Consider the following 26,302-nt stretch of genomic DNA (forward strand, 5'->3'; position numbering starts at 1 on the left):
TCAACTAGTTCTTACAAAAAATAATTTTATTATTATTATTACAAGTATTTACAAACATTTTTTTAATTACTATTAACCAAGTCCTTATAAAAATTGTGATGAACAGGTATTATTAAGTTTTTATTGCACAGTTCCAAAAGGTGTTGCTTGGTTTTTGCGGATATCGATGGTGGCTTTATGTACGCCTTTTTTAAATCGATTGCTGCTTCCACAGTTGCTGAACGCCCCCTTGTCGATGCTTTAAAATAGACCTCTTCGAACTCATCGGTATTATAATCTGTTTTATAGAAGAAAGATCCAGAATTGCTTTTGACAACTTTAATAACTTGGATATCATTCCAGACTACCTTTTCAGCGTTTGTATTCTTTGTAAAATTTCCTCCAATTTTTGAATTGAGATCTTTAAAGTCATAAAAGTCTTCTGTTGACATTTTCTTTACATTGTAAGGATTTCCTCCTTTTTTGCAGACCTTATGATGACAGGCCATTGTGCAGGAACATAAATGGGACCTGCTTTAAGTATTTTCTTATTTTGCCTCTCAATAGTTGCGTGCATGGCGTCCCCTTCATTTTGGGTATGTTCCACTGTTAAAAATTTATGTGTGATTGATTTAATATTAATTTTTTCAATTGCATAAAGATACATGGTAACTATAAATTTATTTTTATTTTGCCCAACACAATTGTCACTATAAAATATAACGTCGTTATCATTACAATGAGTTGAAAAATAATCAAACAGACACGTAGCTATTTCGTTTGAGCCGGGGTTAGCGATAGCCTCGTGCTAAAAGTAACAGTAACCACTCTTTTGTACCATCTGAAAAATTGTAAAGTTGAAGCAGTTCAGGCGGCATTTATAGTAGAAGCTTGAAACATCTCCACAAGGTGTAGGAAGGATCGCCTGCAAATCAAAACAAGCTACCAATACTTGAGAATCATCTTTTGATCTTGCTACATCTTGTGCTTTCTCTTCTCTGCTTCTAATTTTATTATGGATATGTTTATTATAAGTTTCATCAAGAGTAGCTTTCTGTTCAGCAGAAGAATTTTTATATAATTCACAAACCGCGCACTGATCTTTTTTTGGCTGAAAGAAAGTTATGTTAAACTCAGTTGTGAAAATATGCTCGTAAGTGCATTTTTTAGCCACAGGCCTTTCTTCACTCTCTTTATGTAGTTTGTAGTATCGATACATTTGTGCTAAAGTAAGGGAACCATATATGTATTCCTTTGTAGTTTGTACTCTGAGATAATGTGATTCTACCGTTTGGAAAGAATTTATGTGCTTTCTTATTTTATTTTTCACCGGTCCAGTAACCGTTTCTCGTTTCATAAAATTTCCTCCCTTATCCTTTTCCACAGATCCTTTACCGTCTGATTTTCTTTAAGTTGTTCTAATAAATTTGTCACCAATGTCCAAGATATTCATGAAAAACTGTTTGCAGACTTCAACTTTTACAACATGTATTGTTAAAAAATATGCTAAATTCATACCACGGTTACTGCCTTCAACCGTTTTTCTGTACTAAGTAACCAATTTTTCCAAATGGGAAGCAACAAATTGTCTTTGAAGAGCGTTGTCTTTCAAATTCCAGAAACGTGAATGTATATCATATCTATCAGCATTGCTGAATTTTTGGTTGCATTTTGTACGACATTTTTCTCCACATGCAGATTTTTCTTCCTGTCTTCCCACGTTTTTTTTTTGTTGCCTTCTGTAATATAAGGTAGTCCAGAGTTAACTCTTAGTTTCTTAATATTTCTTTTCCATTCACTTGGTTTCCGCAATTTTTTTTCGAGAATTATGAATTTCAGTTACCGTTCCTGTTATCTCAATGCGTACATTTATGTCAACAACTTCATTATCGTCCGTTATTGCGGTATTAGAATCTGCAAAACAAAAAGTTATGGTTAATTTAAAAAGTTGCCGTTGGATGTTAACATTATTTATAATTACAGACAGAGCGATATTTTCATCCAACATACAAAATAAATCATCCTGTTTCTATTGGTGTCTCATTTCTAATCAATTGAAAAGAAAATCTGCGGTGCTTTTTGCCTAATTCCATACATACATAATGCATATATACGTACATTAATATTTAATAAAATTCTGTAATTATATTTTAAGCAATGTTAAAAACAGTACTGTTTTGATATTAGTTCACAAACTCCAACAAAAAATAACATTTTACAAAGTGTATTATTAGAAAATATACCTGCTCTATGTAAACATCTTGGCGAAAGTCTGTATGTAGCTTTTCTTGATGTTCAAATGTATTTGCCGTATGATTTGATTGCACGGGTAACGCAACCGGAGTAAGCTAAAAAATTGCATACATTAAGTAAAACCTCACTGTGATTTTTGTTGAAATACAAACCTCCGTCAACACAAAGGATATGTCATTCATAACCTCAAAAACCTCTGAATTGTCTCTCAGATTCTCATCATCTTTAATTTGCAAAGCTAGTCCAAGCATTTTTTTGCCCTTGACATCGTGTTTGATAATAAGGTTAATAATAATATCACTATACACTGTTTTTAGACTTTAAATCAAATAGTTTAACACTAAAAACGTGGATACCTCGTGCATAAATAATTGAGAACTGATAAAATCGTACCACTAACCTAACAATGTTTCCAGTTGTGGCCGTATTGAATTACATCGGTTGTATTGTAGCGGAGTGTATTATCGCCACACCTCCTAGTTATGGCCATATTGCATTTCAAAACCCTACAGTGTAATACCGAAGTATCTTACTTTATACTTATCTAAGACAATATTTCAGTTAAGGCTGTATTGCATTAGATGGGGAATTATATAGGCAACCTTTTTAAAGCCTTAACTCAAAATTAGAATTTTTTGCAGTTGTGGCACTATTGAACTAGATGTACATATTGGATCTATACTCGATGACCGGCCTGATAAATGTTTTATATGTGTGTATGACTGATCGTGGATGTGTTCTTCCGAATTTTCCACAAAGAAAGTAGCGGTAGATGTGCTGACAGCTTATATAGATGGGGAAAAGCCCTTATTTCTGAGTGTGTCTGTGGTGCGCGACAACAGACCGTCCGTCACATTGTTGAAGAATGTCCCCGAAGGCGATTCCCTGGAGTCTTCGATGAGTTCCTGAATGCGACCGAAAATGTTTTACATTATGTTAATAATACATTAGATGTTCGTTTGTTTTACTTCATGTAACGTTTTATATTGATTTTTAATTATTTTCTTATTGTATGCCATACGATAAATAAATAAATAAATAAGGTTGAAGTTTGAAGAACAAAACTTAGGCGGACATTTTTGATGGCCCACCTTGTATATTTCTAAAATTGCCAACTTAAATTATAGTAGTGTTGCCAACGTAGTATTAAATATAATTTTAATTATATCAACCGTACGCTAGAGTAGTAATACGGTTTTTATTAAAATATTTTAAATATCAATAAGGTAGGTATGCATATTTGTGGAGTAAAACTTGTTTAATATGTTCAAGAACTTCGATTTTAATAGGGCCCGAAAGACCCTTAATTCATAAATTGAGCCAATCCTTCTACCCTCCAGTAATTGGTACGTTAGGATATCCAATTTACGGGAGCTGCTAAATATCCCATATCATTTATAATCAAATCTCTGCTGGAACTAGAAATTGCATCCAAAATGTATCGGTTTGCGATCAAATCAATAACGACTTTAGTTACACTGTTATAGTGAAATTGTGGTGAAACTGGCGATTGTAGACTTATTGCGGAACAGTGTTCGATAGGAAATGATAAATGACAATTAAATCGAATCGTAAGGTGGTAGCTGTTGAAATTTGGACCAGTATAACTGAAAATTTGCGTTTAACAGGTAGGATCTCTTTCAGAAGAGAATATAATGCTGTTCGACGCATGTGGTATTTGTCCATCTTTAATTCTTTTTGTATTCCGCCTTATGTATTTTGGTGTCCTGACTTTTAAGATATAAATCCGTATATACTGAAATGATATTTATTTAACTGTTGTCTTTTGTCTTTATTCAATTTATAATGTCTTTATTAAAAGGTTCTTATTTTAATTTATTAAAAAGCACGATAACTTATATTAATTTATTTAACTACTCAATAATACATAATTTATTTTATACGAACGCTACAATTAAATCGCGGGCGCGAGTCTTCAGATTTAACTGTCCCTTCCAAATAAAATGTCCTGTTAATATATGCCAGTGCCGTTAGCTAGAACCATCGACAGCCTTCTCGACTAGCGGCGAAATTATAACGGTAAAGGCAAACGGGTATTTTCACATCGGTTCGACCGTTTTCTGGAAGGTCCCTTCAGGTAAATAGAAGCCTCTCGTAAAATCTAAAACATAAACATGTGAATAAAAACATGTTTACAGGTTAAAACTATGACTCATATTTTTACGTAACAATACATCCCCTTTATTTTTAATGACATCCGCAATTCTTCGAGGCATAGTTTTTAGCAATTTCTGATAAAATTCTAATCTAAACGAATACCATATTTCTTGCAATTTTTCCTTCAATTCATTGACGGACCTGGCGGGATATTTTCTCAAAGCTTTTTTCATTTCGCGCCACAAAGTCTCTATCTGGGACAAGTCGGGACTGTTAGAAACCTATTCCAGAAGTGGTATGCCATGCTCTTTAATCCATTTTAAACTCTTTTTCGGGGTATGATAACCTGTGCCGTCCTGTTGGAAGACAAAAACTTTCGCTTAACACGTGAGTACCAGCGTCCGGAGGGTAGACCTCTTCAAACGGACTTCAGCTGGCAACTCAACAGTTACCAGCTGAATTTCGTTTGAAGAGGTCTACCCTCCGGACTCTGGTACTCACGTGAGACATGGTTATATGTTGCCTGAAGTTAAATCTAATATAATTTTAAACATCCTTCACTTTTAAAAACAACATGTACATTTTTTGGTAACTTTAACTTATGTAAAGGGTTTTACCCTAATATTTTGGTGGCTCAGGCATGTTAACCTGCTTTTAACCTGATGATGGAATTATTATTCCGAAAACGTTTGTTATGTTGATGTAGCCCTTCTAAGGGTTTTTTAAATATACCCACTTACAAAGAATTAAACCTCTTTTTGTGATACGTGGTATAGAGCCAGCTGCAGGAATTTAATTTCCTTGTGGATTTTCTTGTAATATTCTTGTAATAGCATTAATCTTAGCTCTAGGTTTAATTTTTATTGTAAGGTAATTCATTCGATTAAATCAATAAAAATAACATTTCATTTAAATATATATTCGTAAAATACACCAAATTGAAAGAAAACATTTTGTATAAAAACTCTCTAATTTTTTGCCATATAAAAATAGCTTAGCAAATGATAAACGAAACGCAAGGACTAACCTGCTGGACCTTGACACGTCATAATCTTCGGGATACAAATTTTCTCCGTTTTTTTTTTCGTAATAGGTCTTTTTCCTTTGACCTAAACTTACCCTTTTCCTAAACAAACTCGGAAGCTACTTCTTTTCGTGTATTTGTTATTTTAGGGCGAAGGGTAACTTTCGGGTTAGAAATATTCGTATATTAGCAAATAGAATATCGTCTATGCAGTACAAATAAGGGAGGTTATCAGTGTTTATTTTATCATAATTTGCGTTGTGAACAGTAAGCAAATAATGTATTTGTTATTTAAAAATATCGGTTTATTTCTAGAAAATGTGTGGAATTTTTTGCGATTTTAGCATATTGAAATGTTTTTATGGAGATTTTTAATCACTTTTTTTAGAAAAATATAGCACAGTCATTTTTGACTGACAGTGATTCTATATTTGATGCTTTTTGATTCCATATTTGTTTAATATTTATTTTTTGTTTATTTTTTGCAAGTATTTTATTTGTTTGTATTCGATTTGTATGTGTTAAAGCAATTTATCCCAGCGACGTACAACGAACTGAAAAAAATTGGCCAGCAACGATTTGCTCTAGCGCAAATGTATGACGCGCACAATTTGTCCACGACATACATGCCTCCTTTAGACTGGTTATAATTTATTTATCGTATGGTATACAATAAGAACACATAATTAAAAATCAATATAAAACGTTACATGAATTATTACAAACGAACATCTAATGTATTATTAATATAATGTAAAACATTTTCGGTCACATTCAGGAACTCATCAAAAACTTCAGGGAATCGCCTTCGGGGGCATTCTTCAACAATGTGACGGAAGGTCTGTCGTTGCGCACCACAGTCATTCCTGAGAGTAAGGGGGTTTCCCCATCTATATAAGCTGTCAGCACATCTACTGCTGCTTGACTGCTTGTTCTTATGCTGTTTAGCGTTGTTTATGTATTGCGGATCAGTTCAAAGCCTGGCGGTTTCTGATCGATACAGGCCATTTGGTGTACTTCCTGTGGTGAGTCGCTCTCCCATTGTCTACTCCAAGCATTGGTGAGCTTAAAATGTTCCTGATGTAAGCAGTTGGCTCTTATCAATGGAGGATCGATATCAAGCTTATCATGGTGGATGGGTAGTTGATGGTTAGCCTCGATTTTTCGATATTCTTTGAGAAGAGAATGACTTGTTCGCAGTTTCGGCGATGGAATGTGACTCAGAATGGGAAGCCAATAGTTCGGTGTGGGTCTAATTGTACCTGAGATCATTCGCATTGTCTGGTTTAATTGGGTGCCAATAATCTTCGTGTGCTCATGTGATGAGAGGGAAAAAGTACCGATTGCTCCAGTTAATTATCCAAGGATAGATTCAGGGCAAATGAAGCGTGGGGAGACGACGTATATCTTGGCTGCGTAATTTAAGAGACTGGTTTCAGTGCACATCTAACCAATTATTTAGAGTAACAGCTTCAAAAATACGAATAGCAATGATGATTGCCAAACTCCGTAGCGAAGAGGGCACTTGAAGAAGAAGAAGAATCTTCGTGTGTTTGCTATTGAGCCATACCGGCTCAATATTCAGCCACCAAGTCCAAGAGCGGATGATCTGAGTACGGAGGCTGAGGACCCCCATGTAGTGCCACATAGCTTTTGGACTATATTATTTCTCGTTTTCAGTTTTGCTGCCGTTCTTTGTAGATGTTTTTTAAAACCTTAATGTTCTGTCCCGAGATATTTTGTTGTTGAGTTATGAGTGAGCAGTCTATTTTCTAAGTGAATGGAAAGTTTTTTGTTGGCTTGGGCCTTATTCAAATGGAAACAGCACACTTCGGTTTTCGTTTTATTTCGTTTTATCTGAACCCTGCTGGCTTAATAGGTATAAATTTAAATATGTTTCTATTAATTTTGTTGTAGATTAAGCGTTCCAACAGTTTATAGACACAGCTCAGTAGTGCAATCGGCTGGTAGTTTTGGGACTGATTATTTGCCTTTCCTGGTTTTAATATGGTGATAAAGGAGGTCTTTTATAGTGAATGGGGGATTTCTCTCAATTTTACCGTATCTGTATAGAAATCAGCTAGCCGTATCCTAGCATATTTGCCTCAGTGGAGTAAAACTTCTGGATGGATTTTATCGGAGCCGGGTGCCTTTCCAGACTTAATTTCTGATATTGCTGAAATAATTTCTTCTGAAGTAAACTCGTCAGAGTATTCATATGTAGGTGGTCATGCAGACTTTAGTATTTTTAGTTCTTGTTTTATTTTGGTGGTGTGGCCATGATCTCTAGGTGCTCTTGAGGTTGCTACAATATGGGAGGCGACTCTGTTGGGAGCAATTGGTACTTTGTCTCTAGTTGAGAGTTTGCTACTACTAAGTTTTCTAAATGAAGACCATGCTTTTCTGCTTGATTTAATAAAGTCTAATTCTTCCACAGTTTCCATCCATTTTGTGGAATCCATCCAGAATTTTCTATACCAGCAATTTTTTAAATTAGTTTTTGTTAATGAAAGCTACCAAAAATGCAAAAAATAAAAGTAACAGCGAAATATAAACATAATTGAGCTTCTAGCTATATGAAAATTAAACATAAACACTTTCCACTATATACCTTTGTACTTCATGAAGCTGAATTATTTTTATAAATACGAGCACACCGTTTTCACTATTGCATTAATTGGTTTTCAGTCAGTGTTTTATCACACAAAAGCCTACAGCGTGTATATATATCTCTATAACAAGACGCATCTCATTTCCAAAGTGCCGCTTTGTTTCGGCTGCAATTTATTTTGACGTAGCGCTCGAATTAGAACATCTCCTAGAATCTGCAATTACACATATTATATCTATGATTGTTTCATTCTAAGTCTGCTGTTATATGCCGACGACGTTGCCATATAAGATGACTTACTTACGATTATTACATCGGTTGGAAACCATTATGGCGATTCTAACTTTAAGTATTCACAGCTGCCGTGAATAATTTAGTTAAACTCATAGTAAATCACTCATTTGAGTTTTTAGGAATATTTTTATTGCATATCTCATTGGGCTTATAAGTTTGTAAAATAACTATCCTTTATTTCACGTTAAGAACGGAACGTTTGGCTTATGCAGATCAGTGTTGCTAAAAATCTCAGGCACGTGTTGCTACTAGACTGCTGATATACGAGTCATTCTAATCAGAGCCGTATTCAGCATTGTGTAGATATAGTTAACTTAATTTTACTGAATAAGCTAATAATAATCTAATCTCATTATAAATGATTGTTTTTTTAATAGACAGATATAGGTACGTAAATATTATGGGTCTGATAAAAATAGTTAAATTTTACTATTGTTTAACATTACATGTTTATTAAAGTTTTAGATAAGATTTAACTAACAAATAAAAAAAACAAATGCAACTTTTACATCATTTGCATGTAAATAATAACAATTACTTACATAAAAATTTTTCTTTTTTATATAACATGCATTTTCCTTAAAAAGTATATTCTGTTATTTGAAATTTTTCGTACTCTTACCTAATTTTTACTTTTTGCCTGACTATCACTTACATACTTTTCGGATTTTGCACTTTCTCCGCCGATTTTCACACTATCACATAATTTACTCACTACATATTAACATCATCCTCATCTTCTTTATCATCTCTATTACTGTCGTCGCTATTACTGACATCGTTATCACTGTCATCGCTATCACTGTCAACCGTTACATTTAATACCACAGGATCAATATGGCCCAACAACTCGTCAATAACCACAAAATGTTTTTTCTTCCTTAATAGCAAGTTTACAATAGTTTCTCCAGTTGTCCACTGTTACTAAACCAAATGTATTTCTTATTAATTGTTCCATTAACCATTGTTCCTCTTCAATTGGATTCAACTTATAATGGTATGGAGGTAGTGTCAGAATGGTAACATTTTTTCCTTTTATGTATTCTTCTTTGAATGTTTTTACGACTTGCATAATGCCTGATTTTAAATAATCTTCTTCGAAAAAGATATCTTTCTCCAGCAACCATGTCTTAATTTGATCTATATTAAATGCTTGTGTCGGAATCACTTCTTCTCTCCTCTAATGGTACAAAGCGTTGTCCATCACCACAACCGTTTTCTTTTGAAGATTAGGAAGCAACTTTTCCCTAAATTATTGTTCAAATATAGGACCATACATCTCATCATGATAGTCTGCTGAGTTTTTTTGAGGAAAACCAAAAAGCAGCACATTCCACAAAACCCAATTCACTACCCGTATGCACTATAACAAATCGAGGGCCTCGTTTTTTTTGACTGGCTTTAGTCCTCCTTCCACAGCTTCTTTGCGTATTTTAGAAATAGTACTGAAACTGAAATAATAGGAAAAATTGGAGAAGACCAAGCAGGGTTCACAGTAGGAAAATCATGCCTAGATCATACGTACACATTAGAACAACTGATAGAGAAGAAAATGGCAAAAGGTAGACCGGTCCATCTGGCCTTTGTTGATCTAAAGAAAGCATATGACTCAATACCTAGAGTCAAATTATGGGAAGCAATGAATGATCTCGGAATCCGACAAACACTAATAAAAGCAGTTAAAGCATTATACAAAGAAAACAAAGTAGCTATTAAATGTGGAAATAAAGCCTACAATCCATTTAAGACGACAAAAGGACTTCTACAAGGCTGTGCTACGTCCCCTACTCTGTTTAAAATATTCTTGGAAAAGACACTCAAACCATGGAGGAGAAAGTGCGAAGGAATGGGCATACCAGTAAGAGACGAATACCTATACACCTTAAGTTTTGCCGACGATCAAGTAGTCATCGCACAAGATGAAGAAGATCTCAGCTTTATGCTCAGAAAACTAGAAGAAGAATATAAAAACAACGGAATGGAAATAAACTTAGAGAAAACCGAATACCTAACAACAGAAAACAAGGATATGAGAAACCTAGAGATAGAAGAGGGAAGACAAATAAATGGAACAGATAAATTCAAGTATTTAGGAACCATAATATCGAACCAGGGAACAACAGAAGAAGATATAAACAACAGACTGAGACAAACAAGAAACTGTGTAAGTCAACTAAACTCAGTGTTGTGGGATAAGAACATTACGATAAAGACAAAAAAGAGAATATATAATACCCTGACAAGAAGTATCCTGACATATGGGTCCGAAAACTGGACAATAAACAAGAGAAATAGAGGTAGAATAAGAGCAGTAGAAATGGAGTTCCTGAGGAGAAACTGTAGACTTACAAAAAGAGACAGAATTGAAAACGCAGAGATTAAGCGGAGAATGGGAGTGCAATCAGACATAATCGACTATATAGAGGAGAAGAGACTATCCTGGTACGGCCACGTCAGAAGAGCGGACAGAGGACGCTGGATAAACAAAATCACAGAATGGAGCCCGATTGGAAGAAGAAAGAGAGGAAGACCCCGAAGGTCATTCAGAGATGAAATCGACGAGGCTATGGAGAAAAGAACCCTGCGAGATGGAGACTGGAATGACAGGGAAAATTGGAGAAAACGGTTGAGTGAAGGAAGACAGTGAAAACTGTGGAAATCCTTAGTAGTAGTAGTAGAAATAGTACTAGAACCTAGTCACTTACTTTATCGATTAAACTTCTAACACTTTCACCACTCTTTAAATTTAGATGATAATTAGATACATTTAAAATAATTTGTTTTACACGGATGTCCAAGATATTCCCCTGGCTTAATTTTTGAATTTCCATTTTCAATGAACATTAAACTCTAAAGTCAGAATAACTACTAAACAACCACAAAGCGTTGTTATCATTATAGGTACGAGGTACGAGGTGTAGTTAATATAATTAAGATAATATAAAATAAAATTTTTCTTCCTCTTTATAATCAATTCTGCTTGTTCATTGGCGGATTAATACCTCTATGGAAGGTTGACTCGACACATACTCTTTTGCCGATTGGTGACTTATCTCTTGCAATTTTGACGACACGGGTTTCCTACATTATGCTTATGTGGTTATTCCATTATTTTTTTCCATTTTGTGTCCATTCATTTATACACTGTACATTACATTTTCTGCTAATGTCTTCACTTCTGTCCCGATCTCTCAGCGTATTTCCTGTAATTCTTCTTAGTACTCTCATCTCTGCCGTTTCCAGTAGCTTTTGCGTTGTGGCTGTATCGGGTCCTGTTTCTCAGGCATACGTCATTATTAGTCTTACACTGGCTTTATAAATTCTTGACTTCATCTCAGTGTTAATGTGTCTGTTTCGCCATATAGGGTGTTATTAAGGCATCCTGCCAGTCTATTTGCTTTTTGTACATGATCTCTCACTTCTTTGTCCAGGTCTCCCTAGCTGGGCAGTTTAATTTCCAGGTATTTTATTTCCATTACTTGTTCAATACTGATGGCATTAATTTCTATTTTACATCTGGTTGGTTCTTTGCTGACTACTATTGTTATAAGTTTTCTGAGATGAGATTGTCATATTAAATTCTTTTGCTCTTATGTTAAATCTGTGGACCAGTCTTTGCAGACTATCTTCATCTTGGGCTATCAATATTGCGTCGTCTGAGTAACAGAGTATTTTTATTTCTTTGTTTCCCATTCTGATTTCATCCATGATTAAATTGAAGAGCATGGGGCTCAATGAGTCCCCTTGTATTATTCCGCTGCCTATTTCTATATGTTCTGTGAGTTGTCCTTCTTTTCTGACTTTCATTTTGTTGTTTTGGTAGATGTTTTCAATAGTTTTTATAATATTTAGGAAAACTTCTCTATTATACAGAAGATGGATTACATCTTTGAGTCTTACTCTATGTTTTATGTTTGGTTGATAATTATAGGCCAATCACTGTAACAAGTGTACTCTATAAGATTATCGAAAAGTGTATTTACAATAAAATGTTAAATTTTCTGAATAAATATATCTTAAATAAATGCCAGCATGGGTTTCTTCCTAATAAATCTACAGAGAGTGCTTCCATTTCATTATTTAATTATATCCACGCTGCTTTGGATCGAAAAAGGTATGTGGGTGCACTCTTTTTTGACTTAACTAAGGCTTTTGACTCTATTGACATTCAAATTATACTGCATAAATTAGAAGCCCTTGGTTTTCGGGGTCATTTCTTGAACTGGTTAAGGTCATACTTACCACATCGTAAATTCCTAGGAAAAGTCGATAATAAGAAGTCATCTGTTTTTAATTTTGATCAAGGTGTTCCGCAAGGCTCCGTATTGGGACCCTTAATATTTCTTTTATATGTCAATGATTTGATAAATTTTTCAACTGCAGATCATACAGTTCTCTATGCAGATGATTCATCAATTGTAGTTGACGCGTCAACTGAAGTCGAACTCATTTCAAAAATGAACTTGGTAGCACAGGAATTTACAACTTCCTGTACATTTATATTAAGTTCTTTATTTGCCGTAATATCTGGTGTTTCCGGTTTTAGCGTCTAAAATAAAATTATCTTTCGTAATAGTATATTACTTTATGAGGCGGAGAAGCATGACTTCTAATAGGCGCGTAATAGAGGGCAAGTCAAGAAAAGTCGCTTCTTTGCTGAATAAAGTATACTATTTTTTCTTCAAACGTAGCAATTTTCAACCATAAATAGTACAATTCATACGCTATTTTTACTCGAAATTAACTGTGACAACTATCAAAGTCGTCTAGATGTTAGAAATTAAAATAATTAAGTCGTCGGTGGGATTTGCGTCTCCCTGGTTACAGTTGTTTGACAGTTGTTTGCAATTATTAAAGACAGCTTATTGTTGTTGCAACCGCAAGCGCAAATTTAGTGCGAAAATGGAAAACCTAAACGAAATTGAGTCCGCGGCTAATGATGCAGTAGCACGTTTGGGGCCCTCCAAGTCCGGAATAAAGTATCGGTTAGCGTACAAGCACTTCCAAGAGTGGTGCGATACAAGAGGAGTACGGCAAGTTACCGAAGACGTTTTACTGGCATATTTTAATATAATGGAAAATGAAAATAAATGGAAATCTTCTACAATATGGTCACGATACTCTATGATAAAATCCGAGTTAGTTATTACCAAAAATGTGGATATAAGCAAATTTTTAAAGTTACGTTCCTTTCTGAAAAAAGCAAGCGAAGGATAAATTGCAAAGAAGTCTAAAGTTTTCACTAAAGACGAGTTTGATAAATTTTTGTTTGAAGCGCCAGATAAGTTGTATTTAGGATTAAAGGTAAAAAAAATTATATTGCAAAGCATGTAGTATACTCTACTAAATTATAAAAATATTTCAGATTGTTTTGTTAATTGGATTGTAAATTAGATCTTTTACGATAATTGGTCAAAACTACATTAAACTGTATAAAAAGTATGCATCACTGCGGCCTAAAAATTTCACAGAAAACCGATTTTTTATCAAGTACCAAAATGGAAAGTGTTACCGAAGCGTCATGGGAATACATTCGATCAGCGCAGTAGCCCAAAAAGTAGCTAGTTATTTAAATTTAAACGATGCAAGCGCATACACGGGTCACTCTTTACGACGAACTTCAGCAACACTTTTAATTGATGGAGGCGGAAATCTAGAATGCCTCAAACGACATGGAGGCTGGAAATCAAGCACGGTTGATGAAGGATATACAGAGGATTCAATAAGAAATAAGAACGATAATGCTCAAAAAAATTTAAACCCTCATGATTCGCCAACATCGGGAATGATTGCTGAAAGTTGTTCTCGACCATCAGTATCATCAACAATTACCAATGCGTATCAAGAGTCGGGAACATTTTTGCACGGTTTCAATTTTGAAAATGCCTCATTAACTAATTGTACTTTTAATATTTCTATAAATAAAAATGATGTTTAATTGTTGTTAATGACATTTGTATTGTTGCTTTGTGACATGTTTCATATTGTTGCCATGACAACATTTTTCCCTCCGCCGTAAAGAAATGGGAAAAAAACTGCTGCCGGCGGAGACATCAAACTTTGACAGGATCAAGTTAGATAAGTAATGTCATAATTATTTGACGTTTGAAGAAAAATAATATTTATTTAATTAAAATCATTTTTCCTACTTTATATCTCGTGTTTCCGATGGGCACTTCTGGTCAGTTACGTTAAAAAACATTCATTTAAATTCATTTCTGAATCATTTCAGGATTCAGAATTCATTCAATCCTGAATCGTACTTGTGCTCGTCGTAACATCGACGCACTTATGTCGTCCATAAGAAATACGTAGCCCTATCTGCGTAACGTTTCGTTCTTAACGTGAAACGCTCTATAGCCACTTTAAAATATTTACATCTTTCTTTCGTATAGCTATGAAAACTTCACCGTGGTTTATTTTTCAGAAATGTCATGTTGCGACGATTCAAAAGCGGGAGCAGCACCAGCATCAGCTTCAGCTTCGGGATCAGCCTCTATGCCGCCAGTATCGGGAGCGTTCGGCGTGCCGGGAGAGTGCGGCGAAGCCCCCGATCCCGTCGTGGCTGCCGCGATGCTGGAAGCGACGCAACTGACGGACTCCGAGCGGGAAATTATCCTGGGAGTCCTTGGAAGGGACGAACTGCTGAGGAGGGAGCAACAGATGCGAGTTTTGTAAGTTTTCGATTATTATATTATTATGCTTATTATCGCTATTAGGTCGTCGAGAGGGGTAGACGATTAGGAAGTTGTTAGAGCATTAGTACAGTAAAATTCAGAAAAAATGGAAAAAGATATATTAAACATATTTATTTTATTTCATCAATAAATCCAAAGTATCAGTTCATTATATCATTTACAATATTTACGTTGTATAAATTATATACAAGTATAATTTACTAAATTTATATCGACTGTCTTATTATTATCCAGATTTAGCCATACGGCTCACACTTTCTCTAGGGGGAAAATTCACTCAACCCAGACACCTACGGTATCAAAATGGTTGAGCTCTGGTGGGACTCTTTCCGTGTTATCAAGCCCTAGGTGACTTGGTATGCTGGAGTATCTCCCAAAAATTTTCGTACACATCTGGACGTTGAGAGTAGGACAGCTTTCTGCATGGTCTTGTAGAGATGTTCAGACTTGATGATTCAGACCTAGCTTTTTTATGTTTTCTAGGAGTTTCTTCGGAATGACTCCAGTACTAGAAATAATAATAGGTATTGTCTGGGTACTTTACACTCTCCACTGTCTTCGTATTTGAATTTCCAGATCCCTGTATTTAGTTTGTCTGTAGTTTGTCTCTTTAGTTTATTAACTAGTATAAGATCTGGTCTATTATGTGCCACTGTTTGGTCTGTGAGCACAGTGCGGTCTCAGTATAGCTTGTAGTTGTCATTTTTAAGTATACTCTCAGGAACATATTGATAATATGTTCCTGAGAGATGGTTTGTTTGGAGAAGTCCCAGTTTGATGGCTATGTCTTAATAAAGGATATTTCCCACTGAGTCGTGTCGTTCCTTATATTCAGTTGCAGCGAATGCTTGGCAGCCCCCGGTAAGATGTTGAATGGTTTCTTGAGCTTGACATCCATGTCGGCATTTGTCATTTTGGACCTGAGGGTCTGTGACGATATATTTAAGGCAATTTGTGGTTGGCATAAGCTGATTCTGAATGGCCAGTAATGAACCTTCTGTTTCAGGGAACATCTTTTCTGATGTCAGCTAATAGTTTGACGCTATATTGTCTACATGGTCTTGATTGACCTCAGTGAGATGTCGCCCGTGCAGAGGTTTACCCATCCAGATGAGCATTTCCTGTTCCCTCAGTTTTAGCGGCGTTGTATTATCTACTGCGCAAATTGTTCGATGTAAGGTAGATGTCGCAGCCTAAACCTGAAAATAACTTAGCAATCTCTTAGTTGCTCACTTATATCCATAAGTCTTCGTCCCTCTAAATAACTCGGTAATGTCGTTCTTTCTACTGCACTTCGAGGATGGTGCTTTTGTGCCTTTTTGAGGTGTGTTCGTACTTTTCGCTGAAGATTTTCTATATCCGTTTTTGTCCACTTAACAATACTAAATAAGTAGCTAAACGCGGAACATACGTAGCTGATTAGTACCTTAAACAAATTTTTACTGTTAAGGTGTAAACGAAGCAGCTGTTTTACCCTTCGTATAAACTCAGTAGTTATCTCAGTTTTCATTTGCTTATGGTCAATCTTCCGCGCTTGCCTTTTTCCGAGATATTTATACATATCATTTTCACCCATGGTCTCGATATTCTGGCCATTTTGCATATCGAATCTACCGGGCTGAACCTTTCCTTTGATTATATTTAAGACACGGCACTTGTCAAGACCGAAGTGCATACTAATATCACTAGAGAAATTTTCTACTGTTTTCAGCATCTGATCCAGGTGGCTTCGAGTGAAAGCCAATAGTTTTAAATCATCCATATACAATAGATGATTAAGCTTTGCCACAACAGTAGTGCTAAAACCTATGTCAGTTGAGTTCAGTAGCTGGTATAGGGGGTTCATTGCTAGACAAAACCACAGTGGGCTCAACTTGGAATCTCCTTAAAATATACCCCGGTTGATTGATTTTTTTTTGGTTTGGATATTGTTTTCATCAGGTATTTTGGGGTGAATTTTTGTCTTCCAATCTGACATTATATGTTTTAAAAAGATCACTATGTTATCATTGACTTTATAAGAGATAATGGATTCCATGATCTTGCCGACAATAGGAACCGGGCTGATTAAACGATAATTATTGCAATCAAGTTTATTTATTCTCTTTGGGGCGAGGAAGATTATCTCGTGTAATCAGGAGTCACACTGCGCCTTAATGTTCCAGATCATCCATTTTCTCCTATAGCACTCTGATGCGCGATAGGGGCTCTCTTTCAGCAAAGTTTTTGTCGTGTGGAAGCCTTGGTTACAAGAACTCCAACACGATATCATATCCCGATCAAAAGGCGCTCTTTTTCTGCTATATCTGGTGACTTATCATCGAATCTGAAATTGCTTGGTCTAAAGTATGATAATACCAGCATTACCTAGAGGAACTCTTCATTCAACTATAACTTCTGATCTACTAAAAATAAAAATCTGGTCCGACTCTAATTTACTCTCTTTTAACGTGGATAAGATAATAGCATTATCCTATAAAGGAGCTCTTCAACCCTTGCTTCATAATAACAGCCAGATCGGTATCGTTGATTCTGTAAAATTTCTTGGTATTTTTATAGACAGTAACCTTAAATGGTGCCTTCATATCGATTTGTTAAGTAAGAAACTAGCCTCAGCCTTCTATGTAATAAGATCTGTTTCGAAGAAAATCAATTTAGCATCTTTCAAAATAACATATTTTTCTTTGTTCGAGTCTCATCTTCGATATGACATTCCTTTTTGAGGTTCTAGTACAGCTGACCAATCTGATGCTAGTTTTAAATTACAAAAAAGAGCAATACGGTATCTTTTTGGCCTCAGCAGAACTCTTCCCTCTTTATATATTCTAGAAACTGTTCGCTTAATTCGTAAACACCTACATGTTTTTCCAGGAAGACCTAATCATAACTACTCCTCCAGAAATTCAACCATTGATGTGTATTTGCCGATCCCGTTCACTGATTAGTAAAGAAATCTATTTTATATTCGACAAAAAAATTATACAATCATCTCCTTTTGCAACTTAAATCTACAACTTCTTTCCTTAAGTTCCGTAAATTGACAAAAGCCTATCTATCTGAAAGACCATATTATTCAGTGGAAGAGTTTCTTAACGAATAACTAAGAAATTACAGTACGTTTAGGTACAAGCAACTAAAGTATTTTTATATATATTTAAATTTTGCAATGGATTGTATATTTTATACTCTTTTATTTTGTGATATGGACGATTTATGTAATTTTAGTAAATTTTATTTGGTATTGTTTTTTTTGACTTTTCTAAGCTTTGTCCATAAAATTGTACAATTTTCAGTGACAATAAAGCATATTTCTATTCTATTCTATAAGCTTTTACTAGAAGATGTAAACTTTTACACTTTTCGTGTAGAGCAAGAGGATCACTTTATTGTCTTATTTTGCAAGTACTTATTTATCATATTCTAGTTCTTTTCAATAACTGCATTGTTTACTTGTTATTTCTATTGCCATAATCCTTTTTTGCTTCGTATTTTCTGTTGATTATAAAATATAAATGCTCTGTATATATACTGTTGTGAATTTATTAATTGTTAAGTCTTTAATTTATAATGTCTTGTTCTTATCTTAATTCATTAAAAAGCACAATGACTGATATTTATTTATTTTCACTAAACATACATAATTTATTAAAAAGCGAACGTAACATTTTATCGCGAGCGCGTCGTCCGAATTAACTGTTCCTTCCAAATCAAATGTCCTTTATATATGCCATTGCCTTTACGCTAGAATCATCGAACAGCCTTCTCGATTTGCGGCGAAATTATAACGGTAAGGCAAACGGGTATTTTTTACATCGGCTCGACCGTTTCTGGAAGGTCCATTCAGGTAAATTTCTGCCGGCTAATAGAATACTCTCGTAAAATCTAAAAACAGAACACATTAGTCATAATATTTACGGTTATTTTAGGCCAGGATAATTATCGTAACATTGCCCCCCTCTTAAAAGATGGTTCCTCCTGGAACCTTGTCGGGACTGAAACCGGAACTGTATGCTGGTATCGGCAACTGGACCCTCTTTTACAACTTCCAGTTGTATAAAAATGACAAGGGACGGTTTTCTCTCCGCACCAGTAACTATGCGGATTGCAACAGACTAACACCTGGACTTCGGTGTCTTTAAAGATCTCCTCCACCATATTTCGGATAACCCTCCAATCTAATTGGCGGCACTCCAACTTTGGCATGGCTAACTTTTGCACGTCGGACTCTAGTACGTGCTCTCTCAATTGAAGTAAGGCTTCCCACACATCTCGGTAGGTAGGTTGGGCACGGGCAGTGTCTTTTGTTACCAGGTAGAAAAGGTAACGTGATGCATCTTGGAGTTTCAAGGTTTTACCGGGAGCTGGCACCTGGCATTGAAGTTCTGCAACTCGACCAAACTTCCTTCGAAAGACGGATGCCAACCCTGGTGCGTCTTTGATACTGGCCGGGATGGTAAGGGCCAGCGAGTAGTCATCGGGGAGCGCGAGTAGATCTTGCTTTTCTTCAGTGGTAACACCATGTCTTGCTTTACCGGTACCTCCATAGGCACCCATGAATTCCTCAAACGTGAGGTCAGACACGTCTTGGACTTGGTTTACTTCCACTTCTTCATCTACGTCGTGGTCACCTTCGAAAGACGCCAGCCGGTTATGGTGTACTATCATCGGCTTTCCCCTCGGAATCTTGCTTATTCGGTAGATGACATCGTTGATCTTCTCCATGATGAGGTATGGACCTTCCCAAAACTGCTGCAATTTGGGAGAACAACCTTTTCGCTTCTTGGGATTATACAGCCATACTTTGTCGTTCTTCTTAAAGCAACCCTTTTCGGCTTGTGTATCGTACCGTTTCTTCATTCGGTCGCTAGCGATCTGAAGGTGGGAACGGACCAACTCATGTACATCGTCCATTCTTCTTCGTAATTCGATCACATAATCTTCACCTGCTACATCTTCTCCAGGTCGACACCCAAATTCTAGATCACAAGGTAGTCGCATTTCGCGTCCGAATAGGACTCTGGCTGGTGTCTGGCCCGTTGATTCGTTAACAGCAGATCTGTAGGCCATTGTGAAGAACGGAAGGTATTGGTCCCAGTCTCGCTGATGATCGGACACCATCTTTGTCAAATACTTGCCAACTGTCCTATTCATTCGTTCTACCATACCATCCGATTGCGGATGATACGCGGTAGTTCTTGTTTTCTTCATGCCTAGTCTATCACATATTCCTTGGAATAGATCACTTTCAAAGTTCCTGCCTTGGTCACTATGGATCTCCAAAGGCACTCCAAATCGGCTGATATATTCTTGGATCAACTTATCTGCAACGGTGGCGGCCTTCTGGTCTGGAAGTGCATAAATCTCGACCCACTTAGTGAAGTAATCCATTACTACCAACATGTACTTGCCCCCATTTTCACTTTCTGGAAATGGCCCTGCAATGTCCAAAGCTATTCTTTCAAACGGGCTTCCAACATTATATTGTCTCATAGGAGCTCTCTTTTTCCGGTGAGGCCCGTTACTCGTAGCACAAATAGTACATTTCTTACACCAGTCTTTTACGTCGTCGGAACTGTTCATCCAATAAAACCGTTCCCGAATTCGCTGAAGGGTTTTCCTTACACCAAAATGCCCTCCCGATGGACTGTCGTGTAACTGACGAAGTACTTCGGCTATTCTGCTCTTTGGGATCACCAACTGTCTTCTTTTCTCTGAACCGTCATCATTTTCCAGGACTCGTTTGAGCAAGCCATCTTCGATGATAAATGAGTCCCACTGGGCCCAATACGTCTTAACTACTGAGCATAGGTTTGATATTTCCTGCCAAGGTGGTCGACGGTTTTCCTCTTTCCATTTTCGGATTTTCTGTATAACTGGATCTCTCTCTTGTTCTTCCCTTATCTTAGTAGGCGTCCAGTCGTCGTTGACAATCGTCGTTCTTAGCACTGCTGCTTCCTTGGATTCCGTTTTGTTGCAGTGGGAACACTCTGCTGAGCATGGCCTTCTGGAAAGAGAATCAGCGTTTCTGTGGCTAACTCCGGCCCGGTGCTCAATCTTAAAATCGTATTCTTGGAGTCGTTCGATCCACCTGGCTATCTGACCCTCTGGATTCTTAAACTGCATCAACCACTTAAGGGCGGCATGGTCGGTTCGGATTAGAAACTTTCTTCCATAGAGGTATTGATAGAAGTGCTCTACTGATTTCACTACTGCCAGAAGTTCTCTTCTCGTGACGCAATAATTCCGCTCAGGTTTTGAAAGGACTTTACTAAAATATCCGAGGACTCGTTCCTGTCCTTCTTGAATCTGAGACAGCACTCCTCCAATTCCCACGTTACTTGCATCCGTATCTAAGATGAACTCTCCTTCTGGCAGTGGATACCCCAAAATTGGTGCTGTTATTAAATGCTTTTTCAACGTTTCAAAGGCATTTTGGCAGTCTATATCCCAGCGGTATTCTCTTGCTTCCTCTGTAAGTCGCGTTAATGGCTTAGCGATATCTGCAAACTTCTTAATAAACCTCCGGTAGTAAGTACATAGTCCAAGAAAACTTCTCACTTGATGTTTGTCAGTTGGTTTTGGCCATTCCTTAATGGAATCGATTTTTCCCTTATCCACGGCCACTCCTTCTTTACTGACTATATGACCCAGATAATTGACTTTACCTTGAAATAGCTGGCACTTTTTGGGGTTTAGCATCAATTGGGCAGCTTTAAGTCGATTAAAAACGTTTTCTAAATTCCTCAAATGATCTTCGAATGTCTCCCCCAAGACGATTATGTCATCTAAATAAACCAGGCATGTTTTCCAAGATAACCCTCTCAACACATTTTCCATAAGCCTCTCAAATGTCGCAGGAGCATTACAAAGTCCAAATGGCATAACGTTGAATTGCCACAATCCAGATCCTGTGGTGAAGGCTGTCTTTTCTTTATCGACTGGGTCCATTTCTACCTGCCAGTATCCAGACTTCAAATCTAAAGTAGAAAACAATTTACTTCCAGCCAATGTGTCCAATGTGTCATCGATCCGAGGCAGAGGATAACTATCTTTCTTGGTAACGTTGTTCAGCAAACGGTAATCCACACAGAACCTCGTCGTTCCGTCTTTCTTCTTAACCAGGACCACCGGAGAGACCCATGGACTCGTAGAAGGTTCTATCACCCCGTCTTTCTTCATTTCCTGAACAATCGTTTCAGCTTCCTCTCTCTTCGCCTGTGGTAATCGTCGAGCTGTTTGACGAATTGGCTTAGCATTACCAGTATCAATTTTATGCTTAACAACGGTAGTTCTTCCCGTCTTTCCTCCTTTCGGTACGAAAATATCACGATACTGCCGAAGAAATTCCCTTAATTTCCTTTTCTCCATCTGATTTAGAGACTGTCCTGCAACTGCAACCATTTGGTCGAATTTGTCGTTGGAATTATCAGATGTTGTCGCCTGACGAATTATGGATGTCACAGGTACACAAGTTCCTACTTTTGTCTCTTTCTTTATGGTCACTGGGTAGTCGTTGACATTGATAAGTCTCACAGGAATTTCTTTAGCCGAAGTCACCAATTCCTTTCCAATTATGATTCCACGGCCAACCTCATCGTCGTGGTTCCAAGGCTCCATCATAACAGGTCTCCCTTCGTCTACAATTCCCTGTAGTCGCGCTACTATGATCGTTTCGCTTCTCGCAGGCACGACTGTATCTTCTGCAATGGCTGCTTGCACAGTGTTGTCATTATGTGGATGGAGAAATACCTCCTCGTTGCCAACTTTGATTACCTTATTCTTAAAATCCAATTGGAATCCATGCATATTCATTACGTCCATTCCTAATATAACATCCTCTTCGATGTCAGCAACTATAACAGTATGGACAAACTTTTCTGCCCCAATTCCCAATTGTACCTGGATTTCTCCATGAATGTTGGCATTTTCACCTGTAGCGGTCCGAAGTCGTAACCTCGTTGGTAACAGTTTCTTTCGGCTGTTTATAACTGTCGGGCGTATAATGGTTCTGGTCGCTCCGGTATCCACCAACAACGTATGTCTTTTACCATTTATTTCTCCATCTACATATACACTATCTTCACGACACTTCAAAGAAGCTATTAGTATAAGAGGGTCTTTGGAAAAGTTCCGGGTCGAGGCTGCTCCCCTAAAACCGACTCGTTCTGGTTTTCCTGATGGTGAGTTTCTTGATTTTATGGTCTTCGTTTTCTTGCATGTAATACTTTTCATCATATTAACGAGCTGGTCAAGTTTATCTTCATCTTCTTCCTCTTTTACAGTCCTAACTTTACTGTACCCGCCAGAGGCCTGCGTAGCTGACTCGTATTCGAGGGCGGCGGATAAGACATCAACCAGCGTCTTGTGACGAGCTAATCGTAGTGTTCTCTGCATTTCATGATCACGAAGACCATCAATAAACGTTTGAACGGCCAATTTTTCCATCATGTTTTCGGGAGCTGTTGGATAAGCATATCGTACTAATCTGGCAATATCTACCTCATATTCTTGAAGAGCCTCATCTTTCTTCTGTCTACGATTTTTAAGCTGCGACTGATATACATGTTCCAAATGTTCGTGGCCATATCGCATATTTAACCTCTTCTTCAGTTGTTCGAAATCATCGGTCTCCTCTACGGCTATGGTCTGAAGCACATCTAAGGCATCTCCTCGAAGAGCGATAGTCAGGTTTACCGCCTTTTCTTTTTCAGACCATCCATTTGCTCTTGCGGCTGATTCGAACTGTTTCATGTAGTTGTTCCATGATGATTTTCCGTCGAAAGTTGGGACTTTAACATGAATAGAACCTCCACTTCCTTCAAATTTCGGCCGTGTCTCCAACTTACATTTCGTCTCGTCTTCTTTTATCTCCACTGTAATTGGATTGTTTCCTCTCTCTGCTGTCCCGGTTTCCTCCATCTTCTTTTCCATCTCTTTCCATATCTTTTCTTCGAAGGCCAACATATCGGCAGCAACTTGGTTTTTTAACGAAGATATTCTATCGTCCAGGGCAGACATCTCAGAAGTGACTTTAGAGATTTCCGAAGAGATGTTAGCAGAGACTTTGCTTTCCAGAGAAGAAATCTCGTTAGAAACTTTGCTTTCTAAAGAAGCGATGTCGCCGGATACTTTGGCTACATCAGAAGAAACTTTCGAAATATCGTCAGAAACTTTGTTCTCCAATTTCGAAATCGACGAGATGACAGCATCATGTTTGTCTTCAAATATATAAGTCTCTGGATCTAGTCCTTCTTCTAGCAAAGCGTTCTTTAGTCGTTGGACTAACTCAGCCTTTTTTCCGGTGGAAGATAATTCTCTGTCTTCAAGATGTCTTCTTAAATTAGTCACTGTCAGCTCATAAATCGTAGCCATTTTCACAATTTATTTTATATTCACTTGTATTATTATTATAAGTCTAATTTATGTTCGATCTCACTCTGACACCATTTGTTGTGAATTTATTAATTGTTAAGTCTTTAATTTATAATGTCTTGTTCTTATCTTAATTCATTAAAAAGCACAATGACTGATATTTATTTATTTTCACTAAACATACATAATTTATTAAAAAGCGAACGTAACATTTTATCGCGAGCGCGTCGTCCGAATTAACTGTTCCTTCCAAATCAAATGTCCTTTATATATGCCATTGCCTTTACGCTAGAATCATCGAACAGCCTTCTCGATTTGCGGCGAAATTATAACGGTAAGGCAAACGGGTATTTTTTACATCGGCTCGACCGTTTCTGGAAGGTCCATTCAGGTAAATTTCTGCCGGCTAATAGAATACTCTCGTAAAATCTAAAAACAGAACACATTAGTCATAATATTTACGGTTATTTTAGGCCAGGATAATTATCGTAACAATACTCCTGTAATAATTGTTACGTACAATATCTTTAGGTAACTCCTGTTTGAGACGGACTGTTGCGACTAACAGTCTGTACAAAAAAGTTTTTAATCACCTTAAATTTTCATCGAAAAATATCAAATAATAAACACACAGTTGTTACATAATACAACATGCAGCTTGGAAATATTTTCTCTCTAATCGTTGAAGGGATGCAACCGATTGTAACAAACGCTAATTGAAGTTTTTGTTCTCAGTCAAAACGTTCAAAAAAGGGAGACCAGTTAACTGAGTCGAACATAATTCGATAAAGTGCATATACGTGGTTGTGTGTGCGTGAGAAAGGTATTTTCATCTCGTCGATATTTAAATAATGATTTTTTTAGGGTATTATATGTATACAGGTATCTATCATGTGTAAGACAGCTCTTTCTCTTGTTATAATTTACTGTGCGTTCTGCGCTTGACAAGGTGGAGGTTATGTTACAAGAGAATAGGTGTACAACAATAGCACAGTAATTATTGTAGAACTTGATAGGTTCTTTATCAACAAGATTCAAAAGAAATTAAAAAAAATACGTAAATTTATTTGTATTAGAGCCGTAGTATGGATCATGTGCAGTTGTAACAGAGTTTTTGTTACCTAAAATTGGCCAGTCGAATCCATAGCTTGAATCACGTTATCTCTACAGCATAATAATCATTCCAACCTTGAGCTGGAGATGGTGTGATGGCATTCCAAATGGATTTAGACTGTCTGAACATTCTGTAGAGTATTTGTTCTGTTCTTATGAGTAAGTTGTTGATTTTTAGCAAATATTTACGGCTTGATATTTTTATAAAATGACCTCTTTGGTTAGTTTATAGCAGTGAACGAATTTGTATATCTAAGAGCGCTCCTTAACACTGAAAATAATACTACCGCAGAGATAAACCGCAGAATTTGCACGGCCAACAGATGAGCATTTGACAATGAGAATCCGCCTACTTCGCTGCTACGTGTTCTAGGTCTTACTTTATGGTGTCGAGTCCTGGACTGTGAATAAAATCGATCAAACTTGCCATGAGGCTTTCGAAATGTGGTGCTATATAAGAATTTTAAAAGTTTCCCGGGTGGAGAAGATTCGAAACTCCACAATACTAGAACGTCTCAGCAAGACTACTGAGATCATAAAGAGCATCAAGCAGAGAAAGCTGGAGTATTTCGGACATGTAATGAGAGGTCTCAAATATAGATTGCTACAAAATATCATGCAAGGAAAAATAGCAGGCAAACGCAGTCCAGGACGAAGAAGAATCTCATGGTTGATGAACTTGCGAGATTGGTATGGTGTTGATACAAGTATGCTATTTAGGGTGGCAGTGAATAAAATTAAGATAGCTATGATGGTAACCACCGTTCTGAAAGGACATGGTACATGAAGAAGAAGAACAGATGCTATTTTGGGCTCAATCTCCTCCTTAAATCCACAATT

The 26,302-nt window shown here is 36.8% G+C and overlaps 1 protein-coding gene across 4 annotated transcripts in view; it reads left to right on the forward strand.

Moving 5' to 3' along the window:
* btsz (bitesize) overlaps nucleotides 1-26,302 on the forward strand; it is a 513,708-nt gene that overhangs the window by 43,779 nt on the left and 443,627 nt on the right. For all 4 annotated transcript variants that reach the window (XM_072528865.1, XM_072528866.1, XM_072528867.1 and 1 more), the window contains one exon: nucleotides 14,707-14,953. In XM_072528865.1, coding sequence (XP_072384966.1) covers nucleotides 14,707-14,953 — 247 coding nt within the window. The remainder of the gene's footprint in view (nucleotides 1-14,706; nucleotides 14,954-26,302) is intronic.

Source organism: Diabrotica undecimpunctata, chromosome 4 (genome assembly GCF_040954645.1).
Source record: "Diabrotica undecimpunctata isolate CICGRU chromosome 4, icDiaUnde3, whole genome shotgun sequence".
Lineage (NCBI taxonomy): Eukaryota > Metazoa > Arthropoda > Insecta > Coleoptera > Chrysomelidae > Diabrotica > Diabrotica undecimpunctata.